General features: G+C 35.3%; 1 protein-coding gene across 4 annotated transcripts in view; it reads right to left on the bottom strand.

The window, feature by feature from the left end:
- nmo (serine/threonine-protein kinase nemo) overlaps nt 1–22,026 on the bottom strand; it is a 362,063-nt gene that overhangs the window by 88,370 nt on the left and 251,667 nt on the right. For all 4 annotated transcript variants that reach the window (XR_016549577.1, XM_090406022.1, XM_090406024.1 and 1 more), the window contains exon 8: nt 3,382–3,580. Coding sequence is in view for 3 of the 4 variants with exons in the window: in XM_090406022.1 (XP_090262148.1) it covers nt 3,382–3,580 (199 nt within the window). In the remaining variant the exon portion in view is untranslated. The remainder of the gene's footprint in view (nt 1–3,381; nt 3,581–22,026) is intronic.

The following is a 22,026-nucleotide window of genomic DNA, read 5'->3' as shown; positions in this document are numbered from 1 at the left end:
TATCGACTAATACTACCAATACAGATTAGAACACTCCACAGGCTTCTTAAAAAAGTTACCTCTTGGCCTGTGTAAGTCATAAACAAACTAAAACTGTATAACTCTAGATTCCCACCCCCCCTCCCCCAGATATATGGACTACCAAAAATCCATAAACAAGTTGTGCCATTACATCCCATTGTGGGTAGCATTGATTCACCCACATACAATTTGGCTAAATGTGTATGAAGGTGGCAACACACCTTCACACATAAAAAACTCAGCCCACTTTAAAGCCAGAGAAACCTTACCCTCCAACACCCTGATAATGGCTAGGTTTGATGTCTCCTCCCTATTCACTAATGTTCCACTCAAAGACACCTCAGACCTCATCCAAGCCACTTTCTCCACCCCTGGCCAACTTATTCATGGAGACTATTAAAAACAAAGTCTTAAACTCTGCCTCACATAAACCTACTGTCTGGCTATGCTATGTAGATGATGTGTTCTCCATTTGGCCACATGGTTTGGATATGCTCAACATTTTCTTAACATATATAAACAATCAACACCCCAAGATCCAGTTTACTTAGAAAAGGAAAATAACTGCAGTCTCCCATTCCTAGATACTCCGATTACATTCCGGCTGATGGATCCCTAGCATTCTCTGTTTAGAAAACCCATACATACTGGTAGATGCATTCACCAACAGTCAACCCCCCCCCCCCCCCAACAGTATGAAATTATAAAATCCTATATAACAGAGCAAAATGAATCAGTTCTGACAGCAGTGTCCTAAATACTGAACTTGACTATATTCTCAACACTTTCTTAGCCAATGGCTACAATCCCCCAAAAATATTAAAAACCAGTAACCACATCCCACCTCTCCCCCTTCATGGCAGAGATTACACAAAATCTATCACTATTCCATATATACAGGGAACATCCAAAAATCTAACAAAAATCCTAAAGAAATACAACTTTACAACCACTTACAGACTACATAAAAAATTGGCTTCCCTTATCTGCTCCACTAAAGACAACCACATTCTCTAGACCTACCAGGAGCCCACCAGATCCTTTGCATTTGCAAACTGTCCTACTACAGCCAATACCAGAATATCTGAACACAAGGACTATATCTGGTTCCACCATTACAGCCACCGAGGACTTAGTGACCATGCTTTGGACACCCACCACAAGATTACATGCTTGAAGAAGGCCACCCTATCACACCACAGCAAATACAAATATGAGAGGCTATTCTGAATCTGCCTCAGCCCTGAGAAATTTTCCAAGCCACAACAAATTTGGGTGCATGAGACTGTCCCAAATTTGGGAAGCACTGATAGATATATGTCCAATGGCCAAGACCATCCAATTTAGCCCACCGGAATGGAGGGGGGAGAGCATTAGGAGGAGTTTAGGCCTAACTTTGGCTGCCTTTTTTTAGTGCCTGCATGTGCATATCATTGTTTTTGTAATCCCTGATGATGACAATGTAATGTTGCCAAAATACAGGAAACATATTAATTAAAGTTAATATAATTAATATTTTAGTATATGTTGGTACTTCCTGAAAAATAATAGTATGAATAACCAATGTATAAGCCTGTCTACCAGAAAAGTATCATCCCCCTTACTCACCAGATTTATCCCCTCCAGATTTCTGTTCACCAAGCTGAAAAGGAAGTGAAAAGACACAAATATGCAGACATTCCAGTTATTCAACAAGGTAACCAATGAATTAGACAACTAAACAAGCAGAATTTTCTGTGGCTTTCCAAAAACTATACAAATGCACTAAAATCTGGATAGATATCGGTGGATCGTATTTTCAATAACAAGCATGTTTTATTTTTTTCTCACGTATTTTTGATTTTTTATAATTTCTGTCCTAAAACTTATAGACTGTACTGTGTACAGATTGAAAGAACACTGCAGAATGCCTCAAGTACCTACAGTCACCAACTTAAATCATTAAAAAAATGTTTAAGGGAGAAAAATATTCAAAAACATATGTGCAACCAAAATTCTAATACCTGCAACTAGAAAAAGCCTCACAAATAAATATGAAAAATCACTGGTACTGGTAATTAAAAAACGCAATGTCAGAATATTTAACAATAACACCATAACTACAATAACATCATAGAGGGTATAGCATTATTTGTCGCTCAATAACACCTTTCCAAGCTTCCACATCCCACTGTACACACACTCTTTACATCATTGCATATTGTTATCCTACCATGGAAACTCATGTTGTGAGCCTTGGTTCTGAATGTGTTTGTGCAGATTTGTGTTCCAATCGATGCTCAGAACTCCTCATTCAATGTGTCGGCTGGCGATTGACAGTTTTTGCATGTTATCCTTTGTAGCACCCTAGAGTCATATTTGATTAGTGGGGGGGGGGGGGGGAGCATCCACTACAGGTAACATTTAGAGTTGACTCCCTGCACTTCCATCTTAATGGTATCACTGGCTGTTGACATGTTGATAGGCCTACAACATGTCATCCTATCACAAGGCCACTTTCAAACTCTGTAAGTTCCCTTCTCGCAGCCATTTCACCCGGACACAGTTGCACTGACAGGAGCATCATATTCCTCCAATTTACACTGGTGACAAACACATGACTCATTACATTGTTTGGAAAGAAATCAACAAACACCCCATTGGGGTGTTTGTTGATTTCTTTCTAAGCAGTGTATATAGAAAAAGTTGTCCTGTCCTGTGTTATGTTTGGAATTATGGCCAAAGAAACCAAGGCTATAAGGAAATGGCCTTGTTTTGTGACTGTCATGTAATTGTATGATGATGTGTTGTTGTTCTGACCAGTTTTCCAGTTTTGTAAGATAAAACCCCTAAGTTTCTAGGATGGAAAAAACCCTGCAACAACCACAAGATTAGCTAGCTCACCCACTTCTTCAGATGAAAAGTCCTCATAAAGACTCTTCATAACCTACACACAACGGGTCAACCTAGTTCTTTCCAGCCAAAGGCCATCATCATCATCAGCATGCTTACTGGTTGAGTTATAAACATTACAAAGTTAGCTGTATCATTAAAAAATATATATTAAATTTGTAAAAAACATGTTGGCATCTCAAATGTCCTTTCCAGATCTAATGATGTCAGAATTTATTTCATATATATCTATGAACTTTGCAAGATCTTGGTCATTTTATTTTCCATTTAATTTTCATACAAATATGCTAGAATTTTCTGGCATATATTTTATCTCATGAATTACTCTGAATATTTTTAAAACACTTCAGAAAATAAAACTGCATTTTATTACTAATTGTCCAACTGCAATGGAAAAAACAGTTAAAAATGTGGAAAAATCTTAAATAATGACAACAAATAATACAACTTTTTTTTTTAAATAATTACCTTTAACTTGGTGAACAGATGATAAATCTTTTTCAAAAGCATCATCAAAAGCTTGAGGGGCAACAGGCTCAAAGTCTGCAACAAAATGCCTACCAGCAGGAGTAGTATGACAACAACGGCACATGCAAGAATGGTATCGCAATCGTCCTTCATCAAGGTAAGGATGTGTGAGGGCATTTGTACAAGAGATCCTTCTGTCCTAGAAGACCAATTACAATGCAACCACATTACATTAACTACATTAATTTAAAGCCACAGTAGTGAAAAAATCATTTAGATAATCCATCATAATATTAAAGAGAGAGAGAGAGAGAGAACAGCTTCTATAATTTTCAAATTTTAAAATAATTAGATGATTATCAATAAATAGTAACTAAACCATTTTATCCAATAATAATTATGATTACTCGACTTGCCTGTCCACTGTCTACAGTCTACATTTTTATCAACCTCTCAGGTATTGTGGAAGGTCTATCGTACTATTCCTTAAACTCATTCACCGACACTCCATGAATCCATCCCATCACTCCCCCCCCCGTGCAAAAAAAAACCCACGTTTCACTTTTTTGTGCAACTTTCAGTGGTGACACCTTACCCCTGTTCCTTCTTGTATTATGTTTTGAAAAACTGCCCAGTATCCATCCAAAAACAATGTCTTAAATATATATTGTTCCTCCTATCTCCTGATTGCAATCTATCACTGGCTAAATATTAAGTAATCTTATCATCATCTTTATTAGCCACTTTAGCACCTTTTCTAAAAGTATTCTCATTCCCTTGAAATTCAAGACCAGATCTGCACAAGAGTCTAGATAAAGCCTGATCAAGGCCTTTAATGTTCTACAGTCTTATTTCTGTTGGCCAATGTTATTCTCACTACTGACATAATATGCATGGTCATCTTCACACCAAAGCAAAGTATTTGAAGCTTCTCTGAATTTCAACAACTGATCCAATATTATCCTAAGATCTCTTGCTTACTCTGCTACCTCCATTCCCCCCAAGATACCTTTGCCTATGCTGCTTTCTTCAGTCTCAAGATACTTTTGCCTGCTCTGCTTCATTCAGACCCAAAATCTCTTACCTACTCTGGTCTCTTCTATATAGGCGACAAAGGGAATACACAGCCTTCCATATGTGAATTCCAATGTTCAAAACTTTACAATTAGCTACATTAAACTGGTATTCCACTTATTGTTTCACCCTTCCACAAAATTCAATTCCTTCAGAAGTGTCACTACATCAGCATTATCCCTAATAACCTTTCTCGGTTTCACATCATCTACAAAGAACTGAATAGTTCTCTGTAATCTATTAACAGTATTAATGACCTACTTATTAAAGGCCTGAAGTGGCTTGAAAAAGTTCCATGCTTGGTCTCTAGAACAGGGCATCTGGACCAGGTAAAAATAAAACAAGAATAAAAAAATTAATAATAACAGGGGAAAAAATCCTTACTCTATTCATGATACTAATGTACTATACACTGACATCATTTCATGGGTGGAAATCACATTAAAAAATATATCAATATAAAATAACATGCTTATTGTGTTTAGGAGCACCACCAAAGTTTTTAACTATCTAGATTGGATCTGTCACTTAATTATTAAAACTATTATAAAAATTGCATTAAGTTACGTTAAATCAACAGATAAAATGAAAAACATACCTTGAAATTATTGAGTAGCAGAGGCAGTTAAACATATTACTCAGCTAGGTTATTATTTTTTATAGATATTAGTTAAATTATTATATATATTTGCCAGTATTTTGTTTATTTTTGACCATGTAGTTAAGTCATGTTGTTTTAACTATCTATTATTAAGTGATATTCTTTTCAAAATTGTCTGTCATTATGGCCGATATGCATAAAAAAAATTGCAACGAAGACATCGGTGTTGGCTGATATCAACATGCGTGATCTAGTTCAATGTATTGTGTGATTCATGTATTCGTTGCGAGAGTGAACTTTTTCTTGGAATGAGGGCAAGAATGGAGAGAATGTTTGCCGGGTTTCATAAATAAATATAAGAAATGCAAGTCATGAGAGAATGAAGTGACTGATAATAAGGATATAAGGCAGGATTGTCAAGGTATCATGCAGAATGCATTAGTGGAAGCAGTGAGTGATAGTGCACAAAACATGGCTGAGAGCATGAATGAAGTGTAAGTTGAAAGTAATGTGGATGATGAGATGCTAGCACGGAAAGAAATTGCACGCTTATGTGGACTCCTTCACAGGACAAAATGTGAGCTGGAGCAACTGGAGAAATAACTGACGAGTGGCACAGAAGGATGGAACATGAAAGAAAAAGTGAATGGGAAAAAAATAAAAGTGCAAGAAACTGGGAAAAAAGAGATAGTATTGTATGTGAATTCGATGATAAGAGGTGTAATTAATGAGAAAGTGATGAAAGCATGTTTTCCAGATGCAAAGATAAAGGATGCTAGTGATGCTATAAGTATGTAGAAGGATGGAGTGAACAAGTTTATTGTATTATCTGGCACAGATGATTTGAAAGGTGGGAAATATGCAATGAGAGAAAATATGAAAGAGTAGTTATTGAAAGCGAAAATGGAGATTGTGAGTCTGCTGCCTTAGTATGATAGGACAGAACTGAGAAGAATGACCATGATTGCCAATGAGTCAATGAGAAGATTGTGCAGGAGGAATGGTGTGCAATTTATTGATGTATAGGGTGAGTTTGATGGACAAAATAACTTGTATATGCCTGATGGGCTGCATTTGAATGGTTTTGGAGAAAGTGTTGTTTAGAGACAATGTTGTAGTGCAAAACCAGAGATATTAGGGAGGATGAAATAAAGCAAGTGTCTGGCCATCCCTGTGAAAAATGAGCATAGGTAGAGTAATGATTATGCAATGCCGAATGGGATTATATAGGTCTCCAATTTAAATAGGTTGGTAATGACATCACACAAGGATAACTATGGGTACAAAGAGACATTGAAATGCATGTACACGAATGCAAGAAGTATAAGGAATAAAGGTGGGGAGTGTTTGGCATTGGTAAGATCAACTTGGCCAAAAATTATAGGCATCACTGAGACCTGGTTAACTGAAAATTATATACAGTTACAGGAACAGAATGTATAAAGTGTATTGTATATTCATGGAGGATAGAAGGAACAGGACAGGATGTGGGGTATTTCTGATGATAGCTGCAGAATTACAACCAACAAAATCAGAAGTTAAAGAGGATATTGGGTCTGAAGGAGATGGTTCGTTTGAGGCAGTCTAGTGTGGGATAGAGACAAATAGGACAAAATACACTGTTGGGTGCTACTATAGACCAGGAGGTCCAAAGGAAGATGTAGATGCCATGTATCGGCAAATCAGCACAATCAGCAGGCCAAACAATTATTATGGGAGACTAACTATGGGGACATCGACTGGAGGGTGAAAAGGGGGCATAGTGAGATGGAAATGGGATTTATACATTTGCTAAGGGATAAATACATGAAACAACATTTTATAGAGAGGACAAAGGGTTTGAAGGTGTTGGATCTGATAACAGCATCAGAAGATGTATCCATAACCAAAGTAGACACTCTGCCTCCAATTGGGGAAGTGACCATGCTGTCATGTTTTGGGAAGTTGCCAAACAAGTGGAGTTCTCTGTCAAGGAGGGGTTTATATTCAACTATAAGGCTGGTGATTATGAGAGTCTCAGGAGTCATCTTGGAACAGTATATGGCTTGAGAAGCAACAAGGAAAGAATGTCAGTAGTGCATGGCAAGCGGTCAGAGACTGCTTGAGGGGAGCAGTATCAGACTGCATACCAAAGGTCAGGAAGATAAACCAAGATGAAATTAAGTGGATGAGTAGGGATATAAAGCAAGAGCTGCAAAAAAATAAGAAAAGAAAAAGAAAATTGTGATCAACATACTCCTGAACAGTACAAAGTGCAAGCAAGAAGGGTGGCTAGTATGGTAAGGAAGGTCAAATCAGACTAAAAGAGAGAATTAGCCAAACAGACCAAAGTAAATCCCAAAAGAGTTTTTACATTATGTAGCAAGTAAGAGGAAAAACAACTATGGTAGAATGACTTTAAACAATACTCAAGGAAGGAAAGTGACTGAGCCAAAAGAAATACTTGAGTTACTAAGTAATCATTTTGCAAAAGTGTATCTTCCAGGTTGAGATTTTACAATTGCTGATGTTACAGACACAAATACCAAAAGATATGAATGTGAACACAGCAGTGAGACTGGAGGCATGTCAGACCATCTACTAAGTGAATGTGCAAGAGAGCTGACATTACCTCTGACCAAGTTGTTCAAGTCTAAGTCTCATCTCTGACAGGGTTCCGAGGGAGTGGAAGAGGGTAAGATAGTACCGTTGCATAAAGGTGGCTCCAAGACAGAGGTAGCAAACTACAGACCAATAAATATCGGGAGTGGTTGTTCAAGTATTGGAAAAGTTGGTGAAAGGTAAAATACAACAGTGGGTGGATAGAGATGTGATACTCTATAGTGGGCTTTGTAAAGGGTAAGTCCTGTCTTAGTAACTTATTCACATTTAATAATAAAGTGACAGTAGAATTGATAAAGGTAATGTCTACACCATGATACTGCTTGACTTTGCCAAGACATTTGACAGAATACCACATGGAAAACTATTACAAAAACTGGAGAGGATAAGAATGGATATGAGGCTAGTAGTATGGATAGGGGGATGGCTGACAGACAGCCACCAGAGAGTAGTATATGGTGGGGTGAGTCTAGGAGAATGATGTTGACTAATGATGTACCTCAGGGTTTAGTACTAGGGCCACTACCCTTTAATTTGTATATTAATGACATAGGGAAAGATTTAAATTGGGATATTCAGTTGTTTGCTGATAATGCAAAGCGCAGTAGTTGATAAAGGTGATGTATATATCCTGCAGTATGATTTAAATAAATTAGCATTGTGGGCAAAGGATGATGATTGTCAATTTAATGTTGCAAAATATAAGGTTATGCACTTCAGGTTGAAAATGCTGCATAAGGTGTATCATATTGATCAGTGCTTCCCAAACTGTGGGCCTCGGACCCCTTGGGGCCATAGGTTTTGTTGAGGGGGCCGTGAAATAATGAAAACAAATTAAAATTTTTTAAGACTAAGTAGATTTTTTTATTTTAAAAGAAACATATTTAACTTTTATTAATTATTATTTTTTATATTTTAATGGAAAAATTCACACATTGGTGTTGGTTCACAAACTTTGCTTCCAATTAAGCTCAAATTCGGCGCTTAATGAATATTAATAAATATTGCTTATTCATATGTTTCATTTCAAAGCAGTGGTTAATTGTATTTACTTCGAATGCTCTCCAGGGAAGCTTCAAATCTACCTGTCCCTTTCATCACGCGTTCGTAATCAGGGACTGTTGATATTGACAAAACTCGTTTTATATTATCACTGTCATCCAAGCTAGTTTTCTGTTACCAATAAAAGTTTTGCATCTACTTCACACATGAAAAAAAGCTTAAACAAGTTCATGTAGGGAGATAGTAACTCGCTTGCAGTGGTAAACAACATGCCCTCCCCAATAGCCACTATATTGCATAGGCAATAAAAACAAGTACTTATGCCAGTGAATAAGGTATGAGGAGTCTGTGTAATATATTTCTCAACAAATAGTGCAATTAGAGACAACTGGGATAAAAACACACTAATTAATGAATCACATGTCCCCTCATACAGAAACTATGCTGTATAGACTGAAACAAAACCATATGTTGCATGGGCAAACACAGTATCTAACTAAAAACTATTGTTATTAATTAGATGTGTGTGAGTTCGATTTCCCAAGGCAGCAATAAAATTCAACCGAACGTGTTAAAATTTTAAAAGTGTTAAAACTAAGTAATATATATATATATAATGAATGTTATGGCAGTTTCACATATGGAATTCGGTTGAAGAGAGTTAGCATTTTAACTCAATTGTCAGCTATGCATTTATCTTTCGGTTGCGCGATCTTTTGTTAATACCGCACCAATCATATGCACGTTTTAATAGCCTGCCTTTGTTGTCTGTTTCGCGTTAGGCTTAATTACCGTAAAGGGAAAAAAACCACAAAAGAGAAAAATGTTCCTGGTCCGAGGATTCCCTTATTCAGGTATTGTTCACTAATTACACGTTATCAGTCTGTGGTGTGCCAGTATCGGTAAGTGGTGATATTATTTGATCTATTCTGTGTTAAAAAAATTTAACCCCGAGATGGATAAGTGGCAGATAAAAAATTTAAAAAAATCCCGCGAACAATCAGAAGAAGCAGAAACAGACTCAAAAAAAAAAAAAAAAAAAAAAAACAGAACAGCCCGCATCGTCTTCAGAACCAAATGGTAAGAGGCAAAAAATATAATATATGCATCTGATTTTTGCAATATTCGCTGTGTATGTTTGTATTGAATATAAATACAATAACTATTATAATAATATATCTCTCTATTACGATTTTTTTTCGAGGGGGGGGGGGCGTGAAATATTTTAATTTTTGCAAAGGGGGCCCTGACATCCAGAAGTTTGGGAAGCACTGATATTGATGGTATTGGTTCGCAGGAAATTGATGAGGCTAGGGACTTAGGGATAATGGTAGACAAAGAGTTAGAATTCAGAGGGCATATTGCAAAAGTTGGTAAAATAGCTCAACAAATTACTTGGATATTGAAAAACACACTAACAACTGAAGTTAAGGAAGTTATCATACCTCTTTATACGGCCTATGATTCTGCCATATCTTGACTACTATGCACAGATTTGGTCACCTAGGTTTGTTGGTGACTAGGAGGTAGCCGAAAAGAGTTAGAGATTCAGAGACAAGTGATCGAGATGGTGACAGGTCTGTGGAATACTCCTGACGAGGATAAGTTGAAGGTTTGTGGGTTACAAAGGATAGTTGATAAGTAGAAAAGGGGAGACATGATAGAAAATCGAAATTTTTGAATATATGATAAATAGTCAGAGAACTGGGACTATTTGTTGAAGTTGTGTAAGAGTATGGTTAGTAGGGATGTGCGGACAAGATTTTTTGCTTGGAGAGTGGAATGGGATTGTCAAAATTGATTGTGAGTTCCCTGACAGGGAATGAATTCAGGGAGAAGTAAGATAGGATTTGTGTGTATGATGGTTGATTTGGGTGTCCGGCAATGAGTCTCCAGACTCAACAGAGATGCCATAAATAAAAATAATAATAATAATTTTTTGAAAGTTTATTTTGCACTTGGTTAGACTATAATAAATTTAGTTTAATCCTTTATCCAAGTGTAAGTAAACAAAGTTTGCACCTGAAAATATCTTCAGGACTGAGGTAATTTAATAATATTAAATTAAAATTATATTTTATTAATTAAATTTTAAAAAATTAAATTAAATTAATAATAATTTAGCAATTTAATAATAAGGCGGCATGCCAGTTGGCAACTCGTATCACTACTCTGGGTCTGGGTCTGCTTCCCACTGACTAGACCTCAATAAAGGTTGAAACCGGTCTGGGTAGTGGCCCTTCCCTTAATGCATAGCAGTATACATGTCCACAAGGAGATGTGATTTACATTATGGGAGATACTGACACAAGGAGTGATGAGATCTTGATCCACCTTTGCTACGAGTTGCCAAGGGATGTACCACCTTACCTCAGTCCTGAAGATATTTTCAGGTGCAAACTTTGTTTGCTTACACTTGAATAAAGGATTAAACTAAATTTATTATAATAATTATATTTAGGGTGGAAATACAATACTTCATATTTCTACAATCCTCACGAACCTGATAATTTAACTGAGACAGTATGCAGATAGAATATCTGAAAGACTTAAAAAGATAACCGAATAAGGATAAAAGAATAACTTACAAATGAATTCAAAAAATAAATAAATAAATAAACTGATTAAAATCTAAAGATTATGGGGAGAAATAATTTAAAATACGAGAAAAGTATTGGCTTGAAAAATTTAGTCTCTAGAGCAAGGTTTCCAGACTATGTAAAAATGAATACTGATAACCTTTCATGGGTAGGAACCACATATATGAATACATTTTTTAAGAAAGCCCTCAAAAGAAAATGGACATGGAGAAGTCCAAATGGAGAAATAAAAAATGAAATAGATTATATACTGTGTAATAATAAAGAAATAGTTCAAGATACTTCAGTACTAAATCAAGTAAAAACAGGAAGTGACCACAGACTGGTCAGAGCCAAAAGTAAAATAAACCCCAAATTGGAAAGAATAAAATGGCTAAACAACAAAAAATCAAGCAGTTTTAACTTATACCCTATCGAAAACAAGAAGAAGGATTACGAAGAAAAACGCAATCAAAAACTAGACTTAATAAATATATTTGAAGAAGACATAAATAAAATAAGCAAAAACCTAACGGAAGTAATAATCTCAACAGCCAACGAATTCAAAAACAACAAACAACAAAAGACCATAAACTTTCAGAGGAAACCCTACAACTACTAAAAAAGAGACGACATATGAAACAAGACAAAAATTTAATTTTTAAAATAGAATATGCAGAACTATGCAAAACAATAAGGGAAAAGATGAGAAATAAAATAAGATCTTATAACACTAAAAAAATAAAAAAAACAATCGAAAACAATAAAAATATGAAAATACTAAGAAAATATTTATCAGTTGGCAAAAGTCAAATAACTGCAATAAAAGATAAGAATGGAACTACCATAAGAAACCAAGAACAAATCCTATGCAGGCTAGAAGAATTTTATAAAGAACTCTATAGTGATCCTTCAAGAGATAAATCAAATATAAATAACTCCTCTCCATCGCATATGGAATTCATCGCCCCATTCACTTCAGATGAAATAAAACAAGCATTAAAACAAATAAAAAATCGAAAATGTCCTGGTGAAGACATAATTCACATAGAATTAATTAAATGGGGGAGGAAACAATATAATTCACCATGTCACAAACTTACTAAATTTATGCCTAGAAGAGGGGAAGATACCGGGAAAAGTGGAAAAATGCTACTCTGATACTGTTATTTAAAAACGGGGACAAAGAAGAAGTAAAGAACTATAGACCAATTAGTATTCTCTCTAATCTCTACAAAATTCCCACAAAAGTAATAGCAAACAGATTAACACCTCTTCTAGACTCAAACCAACCAATAGAACAAGCAGGATTCCATAAAGGCTTCAACACAGCTGATCATATTCATGCAGTAAAACAAATAATAGAAAAAAGCAGAAGAAAACCAATTGCCTCTCTGTTTAGCCTTCATTGATTATGAAAAAGCATCTGATTCCATCAAAACTAATGCAATAATCAATGCACTCCAGAATCAGGGAGTTCCTGGAGAATATATGGACCTCCTCCAGGCAATATACCTCACTGCAACAGCAACAATCCAACTTCACACGAGTAGCAATAAAATATCAATTGAAAAAGCTGTCCGATAAGGAGACTCTCTATCACCCAAAATCTTTACAGCAGTACTTCAAGAAATATTTAATAATATAAACTGGACAAACCTTGGTATAAAAATTAATAACAGAAACTTAACACATCTAAGATATGCAGATGATACCATAATTTTTTGCAAACACTCCAATAGACCTTAATATAATGATAGAAGACCTATATTGTGAAAGCAGAAAAGTTGGTTTAAAGATAAACAGAGAAAAAACTAAAATCATGTTTAATCGTTTAGTAACACCAAAAAACATAATAATAGAAAACAATTTTTTGGAAAGAGTCTCTTCATATACATACTTAGGTCATCTCATTGACCTAAACTGCGGACTCCAAAAGGAAATAAATAGGAGAGTTCAACTTGCCTGGAGTGCATTCAGAAAATTGAAAAACATTTTTCAAAACGATGATGTCCCACTCTGTTTAAAAAGAAAGACATTTAACCAGTGTATACTTCCAGTCATCTCATATGGTTGCAAAACTTGGACGTTAACAAGAGCACTGGCAAATAAATTAACAACAACTCAAAGAAAAATGGAGAGGTTGATGCTAGGCATCACATTAAAAGATAAGAAGCAAAATACCTGGATAAGAAGCCAAATTCGCATCTTCACCACAAACGACTAAAATGGAAATATGCTGGACATTTATCCAGAAGAGAAGATGAGCAATGGACCACCATATTTACAAACTGGATTCCTAAAGAAGGGAAAAGAAGCCAAGGATGTCCTAAAAGAAGGTGGAGTGATGAACTGTCAGAGTTTATTGGGGAAAGTTGGTCAAACATTGCCATGAACAGAGAAAGGTGGAAAGAACTGGAGGAGGCCTTCTTCCAGCAGTGGACAGAAAATGGCTGAAAAGAAGAAGATATATATATCTGAAAAAAAAAAAAAAAATTGGTAAATAATGAAGTGATATTGAAACTAATCATCATGTCTGAATTTTTTAAGATATGATTTTTTTAATATAATTTTTTAGATGAACAGAATTTTTAACAAAGAAGCAAGAATTATTTGTGTGTGGGGGGGAGGGGGGGATGCTAGTAATGTTTAGCAAGTCTGTATGTAGGATAGTTTATACTATCCACAATTGACCTAGCTAACTATGGACAGACAAGATGAAATGTTCACATCTGTCTTGGAGAACTATAAAAATTCATTCACAGCTATAGTTAGGGCAAGTTGGGACTGGCAGTCCATGCCTTCATGATCCCTTCACACAGGATCAGATAGAAGAAAACAAAAGTACTATACAGAAGTCATTATAAGTTAGAGAGAGAGAGAGAGAGAGAGAGAGAGAGATTGTTTTTGGAATCAGCAACAGCTTTAAAACATTTTCTAACCCTCAACAAGCATTGCTGTATCAATTTAACAAAAATCTGGGAGACAGTCATTTTAAGATCAAATTAATATGTATTTTCTTCTAACTGCTACACAGATGATAAATACAAATCACCTCCTTCCATGCCAGCATCTGAGCACCATATGAATGCCCCCTGTGGTCTTTCAACAAAAAGACAAGAATACCAAATAATCTGGATACTAAAAAGTCTTCTGATCCTGTTGGTATCTCTCCTATTATATCAAACATTGTGTTCCAAAGCTATCACAGGTCTTTTATTATTAATATTATCACGGACAACTCCAAGGAGTTCCTTAGACTCATTGAGGGAGGCCCTAAACATCATGTCAAAAACTATTCAGCATTTGCACATTATCTACACTAGTGGCCTAAATTGTGGAAACCTTTTGGAAAAAGTGTATTTTTGAGGTTTGATGGCTCATAACACCACTTTTTTTTTTTTTGGTGTAATACCATAAAATTATATATCAATGGAAAGATAATTTAATCAACAATGCAATGCAACAAAGTTTGTTCAATTATCTGTATTCTATGAAAAGTTATCCCAAATAACCAGCAAAAAAGAAGCCAACTTGCTTAGGTTGATATGAAGTAGCTTTCCTTCATTTGATTGTAGCCAATGAGCACGAGTGTTTAGAGAGCCAATCAGGTGTCATCTTGTTTTGGCAATGAGCCAATAAGATCACAGTAGGATTCAGCTATTGATGTCATATATTGGAGCTGAGAGGAGGATATTTGTCAGTGTGTTATGTGATTGCTATCAAGTTGGTTAGGTTTTTTTGGTGTTCTTTCATTTAGTGAGCTTGTAAAACATAATAAAATCAAAGAAGCGCACAAAGAGTTGACTGGTCACCCAGAAAGCGATGTAAAATAGTACTATTAAGTGAACAAGGCTACAGTTATGAAGAATTAGAAGAAAAATTGGTGGAAACTTAACCAAAGGTGGCATTTCATTGAAAAACATTTTTCAAAATGATGATGTCCCACTCTGTTTAAAAAGAAAGACATTTAACCAGTTTCTGAAACTGATAAAGGCAGGTAAAGGCGCACAACAGCAAGTGATGATAGAAGAATTGAGAGACTGTGCCTATGTGATAGAAGATAATCATCTGGGTGTATACAAGATGAAATGGCGCAATACAATGTGAAGTTCAGTGCAAGGACTGTTCGGCGCAGACTGCAGGAATTTGGTCTAAATGCTAGAATTCCACGAAAAAGCCATTTTTATCTCTGAAACAAAGGTTGAAAATAATTAAACTGGGCTAAAACCCATGTTAACTGGACAGTGTTATTTGGAGTGATGAGACCAAAATCTCCCTGTTTGGTAGTGATGGCATAAAATACGTAAGGAGAAGAATCAGAGACTATTTGCATCCTGATTGCATTACATGTACCGTGAAACGCCCACTTAGTATTATGATCTGGGGTTGTATGACATCAAAAGGTGTGGGCAGAATTTGATTGATTAATGGGAATATAAATGCCCAAAAATACATAAATGAAATACTTGAGCCCAAACTGAAGCCTTCCACATGTGATCTTTTCCAAGATAATGAAGCATTTATATTTCAACAGGATTCAGCTCCATGTCATGTTGCTGCTGTGTGCAAAAAGTGATTTCAAGATAATCATATTCCACTGCTGGAATGGCCAGGGAATAGCCCAGACCTTAACCCAATCAAAAATCTATGGAGTTGACTAAAGAAACTTGTTAATCAGAAGCAACCGACCAATAAAACCCAATTAATAGAAGCAATAATTCAATTTTGGTTTCACATTATAACAGCTGCAGAACTAAAAAACTTGGTTTACTCCATGGGAAGGCGTTGTAAGGCCATAATTAACGCTAAAGGTTACTCAACTAAGTATTAACTCACATTGTGAGAATTTTTGCATCTCATTTTTTCTATGTGTTTCATTTTTCTTCTTTATAACTGCTGTTCTAATAAAAAATCCTTCATAAAAGTTATTGCATTACATTCTTGATTAAATTATCTTTTCATTGATATATAATTTTATGGTATTACTCAAAAAAAAAGTGGTGTTATGAGTCATCAAACCTCAGAAATACACTTTTTCCAAAAGGTTTCCAGATTTTTGGCCACTAGTGTATCATAACTTTGCTTTGAACTCATTCACAGAGATGCCACCCACAACAGACTCTGGCAGCTTATTCAACTCATTCACCACTCTCCAAGTAAAAAACCTAGTTCTAACACCCTTGCTAACTATACTCTTGCTCAGTTTCCATGGATTACCCTTAGTTCTCCCACCATCACACCTGATCTGAAAAATGTCCTCTGAATTAATCTTATAAAAACCTTTCAGTAATTTGAATGTCTCAATCACACCACCACTTTTCTGCCTATCAACCAGTTTCTTTAATGCACAAATCTTTATCCTGTTCTCATAAGGTTCATTGAATAGACTTGCTACTATCTTGGTCACTCACCTCTGGATTCTCTCTACCTCCTCCCCATTACTAAGAAACCCTGACACCCAGATCTGCACACAGTAGTCTTATCAATGGTCAATAAAGAGGAACAATAACCTGCTCGTCTCTGCTCATCAAAGTATTCTCCAGTAACCAAGTGATCTGATGAGCTGCTTTAGCCACTTTTGCTATGTGCCCCCTAAACTTTAACTTCCTATCCATTAACACTCCCAAGTCTCTGGCTTCATCAATTTCCTGGAGTACAGTTCCACCAATGTGGTATATTGCTGATAATCTTTTCATCTCAAAATGCATAACCTTACACTTTGCCACATTAAACTGACATCCATTCTCCTTATCCCAGTCTGCCAATCTATCCAAATCATCCTGCAAAATTTTGACATCATGTATATTCACTATTGCTCTACCCAACTTTGCATCATCAGCAAATAACTGAACAGTTCCTCTCAGATCCTCTTCTATATCATTAATGTACAAATTAAACAGTAGCAGTCCAAGAACAGAACTCTGGTACACCACTAGTCACAGGCCTTCTTTTGGACTCTACTCCTGAATCAGTCACCCTCTTATCCACCTCACTAACCCTATGTCCACCCCCATGTGCTGCAGTTTACTGATTAGAATTCCATGTGGTAGCCTGTCAAAGACTTTTGTAAAGTCCAGTAGTATCACTGTAAACCCATTACCTTTATCCAACTCAGTTGTCACTGTACTGTATTATGAAACATGAGCAAGTTACTCATGATCTACCCTTCACAAAACCATGCTGCCTCCCATACAGTATTTCATTTCCATCTATCCATTCCTGTATTTTGCTCTTGACCAACTTCACCAATACTTTAACTCCTGATATGTGATCAGTCAGTAATTTGCAACAGCAGCCTTGGGCCTCCTTTATGCAATGGAATTATTTTCTCCTCTTTCCAACCCCTTGGGACTAACCCAGAGCCAAGACTTTGATTAAACAATATGGTCAAGTGCACTGATAATTCTTTTGTCACTTGCCTTTTATTGTCTCTTCAATCTTCTATATTCATGTTGAAAGTTTTTTCACTTGGTTATACTGTAATTACTTGGTTATATTTTAATTTACTTGGTTATAACTTATAAATTAAAGATGCCAAGAAATTATATTCTTGATTTAATCCTTTATCCAAGTGTAAGCAAACAAAGTCTGCATTTGAAGTTAACTTCACAACTGGGCAACTCGTATATAGAGCCTAATGACTTCACATCACTTGCTTTAGTATCTGGGTAGTGACCCTTACCATAATGCATAGCATTATACATGTCCATAAGGAGCATGAAAGTTTTCGGGAAGGCTATTCCACACGCTTAGAATTTCACAGTCTGAATTTCTACATGTGGTATCATGCAGATGTTCCTGCTCAAGTTCTTCTAATTCATTTCTAAGAACAATAAACTTTCTTTTCCAGATAGGATTACACTGGAAGTTGGCTAGTTGCATTTCTAGATCATTTAAATCCAACCACACTCAAAGCCATCTAATTTATGATCCATGAATTCTGTTTCATCAGGATACTTTATGAATTGGATTGTTTGTTCCAATATTCGAAATTGCTCAAATCTAGAAGAAAACTGCTCAGTTTGCTGACTTTAGAACTTCGATAGATTGGTTTATATGTTGTTCACGATTTTTGGGGCTGGTTTCATTAAAAAAAATTTTCACTCTTGGGAAATACTTAAAATTGTTATTTTCTAAATCACGTTGAAATATTTTTGGTTTATTCTCAAAGCACTTGATCATGCCAAACATAACATCGACAGATTTTCCGTTGCATGCATGCATGAACGAATTTCACACAGAAGTCAAATGAAAACTTTAAGTTTATAATATATAAAGCACATATTTATAAGTTTGTATTGTATAATATTGATAATAACTTTTATAAGTTTTTATAATATCATATGACTATGCAGAAATTATAATGATTAAGAAAGAAAATGTAAACTTAAACCGCTCATTGTTTATAGGCTAGTTACAAAATAAAATAGACTAACTATAAAATATAATTCAATGAACCAAAACCTACCTTCGCCTTAACTAAGAACGATCTTACATAATTTATTGCAGTTTTTTCATCAGAATACCAACATCTTTCAACATCCAAGGTGTGTCACCTGAAACTCTCAAATTTGTGTGTCAGTGCTGACACCCATGTCATGGGTTCGCCATCACTGGCCTACAACAACCACTAATGGATGCATGCCAATGATAGGTTTGGAAAATTGTGTGCTGTTGCTCTTGACATTTCTAAAGCTTTTGATTGTGTTTGGCATTGATACCTGCTTTACAAATGGCTTTCCATCAGTTTACCTATAACCCTGCGTAATCTGCAAGATTCCCTGACAAAATTGAATAACTGTTGTGATAGATATGGTATGAAGGTCAGCATTAAAAAGACAAAGACATGAAAATAGACAGAAACATTGAAAATATCAATTTCATTGTGAATAGAGAACTTATAGAACAAGTGAAACATTTTAGCAACTTAGGCATGATTTTTAGTGAAGTTGGTAAGTTAAATATGGAAATAGACAACAGAATCAACAAAGCTGGTATGGTATGAAGTCAACTGAATAAATTTATATGGAATAAGAGAGAAAGTAGTCAAAACACTAAATTAGCTGTATAGAAGATAGTGTTCAAACCAATTTTAACTTATGGATCTGAGAGAGCTGGGTTAGAAATAAAATACTTGACCAAAGACTAGCGAGACCACACATATGAGAGTCCTGAGAAAGATTAGGGACGGGAGCAGATGGCATCAATGGCAATATCATATTAAAAAACAAGGATATTAGGAAAGAACTTAACATTGTTAGCATCCAGGAATGTGTTAGTAGAGCTAATCTCAGGTAGTATGGTCACTTAAACAGAATGGGAGAGGAAAGATTAACAAAACAATTGTTCTCTTTCAGGTTGGCAGGAAAAAGACCAAGATATAGGTGGATTGATACAGTAAAAACTGTCTTAGAAGACAGAAATATAAGACATGATAATATTGGAGTCATGACATTTAACAGAGTGATTTGGAGGAAAATTGTAGATAGGAAGTTGGTAATGATGTAAATTTTTCATGCATTACTATCATATCCTGTACACCCCTTGAGGGTATATATCAGGAATTTGATGATGATGATACTTTGCAAAAGAAATTTATCAACCTGGTGTATATAACACTGCACACAGTGCTATTGCTAATGGAGAAGAGATGCATGAGAAAAAAGTTTTAAAGCTGTTGCATAACCTGGATATTAAGTCAGTAATAGGAACAGATGGGATATCAGCACACATGCTAAAGGAATGCTTAGCCAAATAACCTTTTGACATATTTGTCAAAGGCAAGAGTGGTGAAAAAGCTCACATGTTCTAACTAATGCACTATCAGTATCTTTGGAGTGGCAGTTAAGAATTTAAAGAAGTCAGTAAGAACTTGCATACAGAAATTCACTGACAGGCAAACTATATTTTACAGGGAATAACATGTGTTTACTAAAGAGAATGGATATACTATGATCCCATTGGACTTTGCTAATGAATTTGATAGATACTACATGAAAAGACTTGGTATAAATTAGAGTATAAAAAATTGGAATATGAATTACTGACTTAATATCCAGGAATATTGATATGGTGTTCAGTCAGCTAATATAGAATTTATAATTTAATTTACTTTATACTTAATAACACTGAATTGACAGCCATTATCATTTACGCATTTCCAGCCGATTCAAATGATTTTGTAAGTGCTGTATATTGGTAGAATTCTTGATTTCCGTGCCTTATACATCATTGACAAATAGTTGACTGTTTCCTGTCAGGTTCTTCCCAATATCTTTAATTTATCATGTATTTTTTGGTGTATCCTGCTGGTTACCTTAAATCTGGCAGATTCACACCCCTCACATACTTTTTGATACTTGCCCATCAGCCAACTCTATCAAAGATATGGAAGAGTATTAATCTAATCACACATCGACATTTTTTAAAAAAGAATTATACTATGTTTCCTCTGTTATCCATTTGTATTGTTCTATGTAAAACATCATGCAGCTCTTCCTATTTTAAATAATCCATTGTTCATATTCCGCTATGTATTCACAAACTGCCTGATGCCACTGATAATAACCTGTAATTTTCAGGTATAAATATTTGGTTATTATACAGGTATCCCTTGCTTAACGTGGGATTTGATTAAGGTGGTGAAATTAATTGCGACAATCCCTTGATATACATGGCAAGAGTTTTGATTAACGCACCTTTAACCCTGCGGAGTTCACAGCTGATCTGACAGATACATGCAAAATGTTTAATATAAATATTCTTACATAATTCAGTGTATAGCTGGAAGGTCATGAGTAGCTGTGCATTCATATGTTACGAGTGATATTCTGCACTGTTTTTTGCTGTCAGTTTGGTTTAACACATGTTATGTAAAGGTTTGTGATATTTGACAGTAAATTGTACCTGAGAGATACCACAACCTCCAATGTCAGTATAGTATGGTTTAGTTGTTGTTTTTTATTCTTTGTTCAATAATTTCTAGATTGTAACTGAAAATAAATAAACCATCATGTTTTACTGAAACAGAGAGCCAAAGGCTTATTTATCATACATATCCTCTAGGACAGGTATGATAAATACATGTGCTTTACATTATGGAAATAATGTAAAGATAAATAATGTGCTTTACATTATGGAAAATACTAAGAAAAGTGATGTGGAGCTTACTCCACCTTTACTACAAATTGCCCAAAGGGTTGCTTATGCTTGCATCTGGCGAAACTTTTAGTTTCTATATATTCGGCATGAAACTCTTGTAGTTTCTATATTCAGCTATGAAATAATGTTGGATTCAGTATCCACTTAATTTGTACCATCATATATTATATGTGCAGTGTTTTTTTATTTTTTATGTTTTATTGCATTTTAGCACATACTAGTAATGGATGTATCTATCAGATATACCGTGACCCACGCTGCAATTTTTACCGCCGCAAGCTCTGCAGGGTTACATTTACCACGCAAAAACATGCAAGCCTCGTGGCGTGAGCATGATGACGTCATTCCTCCTACAAATTATTAATACAGTAATCGATCATGGATGAATCGTAATTTTTACCACTGATTATTAGATTTGATTAATGCAATTTTGATATAGGTGGTAACATCCAGGGATTAATTAACCGTATTAATCAAGGGATACCTGTATATATTATTCATTCTTTTCCTTGTGTGATCATGTTAATATTATATGTCTCTTTGCAATAATATGCAGACAAGCCAGATAAATAAAATTCTAACAAATAGAACTGTGTGTGTGTGTTCTTATTTCAATAAAACTTA

This window comes from Typopeltis vanoorti, chromosome 16 (assembly GCF_054136105.1).
Source record: "Typopeltis vanoorti isolate ZY-2024b chromosome 16, IOZ_Tvanoo_1.0, whole genome shotgun sequence".
Taxonomy (NCBI): domain Eukaryota; kingdom Metazoa; phylum Arthropoda; class Arachnida; order Uropygi; family Thelyphonidae; genus Typopeltis; species Typopeltis vanoorti.
The sequence above is the reverse complement of the archived record's forward strand: the minus strand, read 5'-3'. Positions and strand labels throughout refer to the sequence as shown.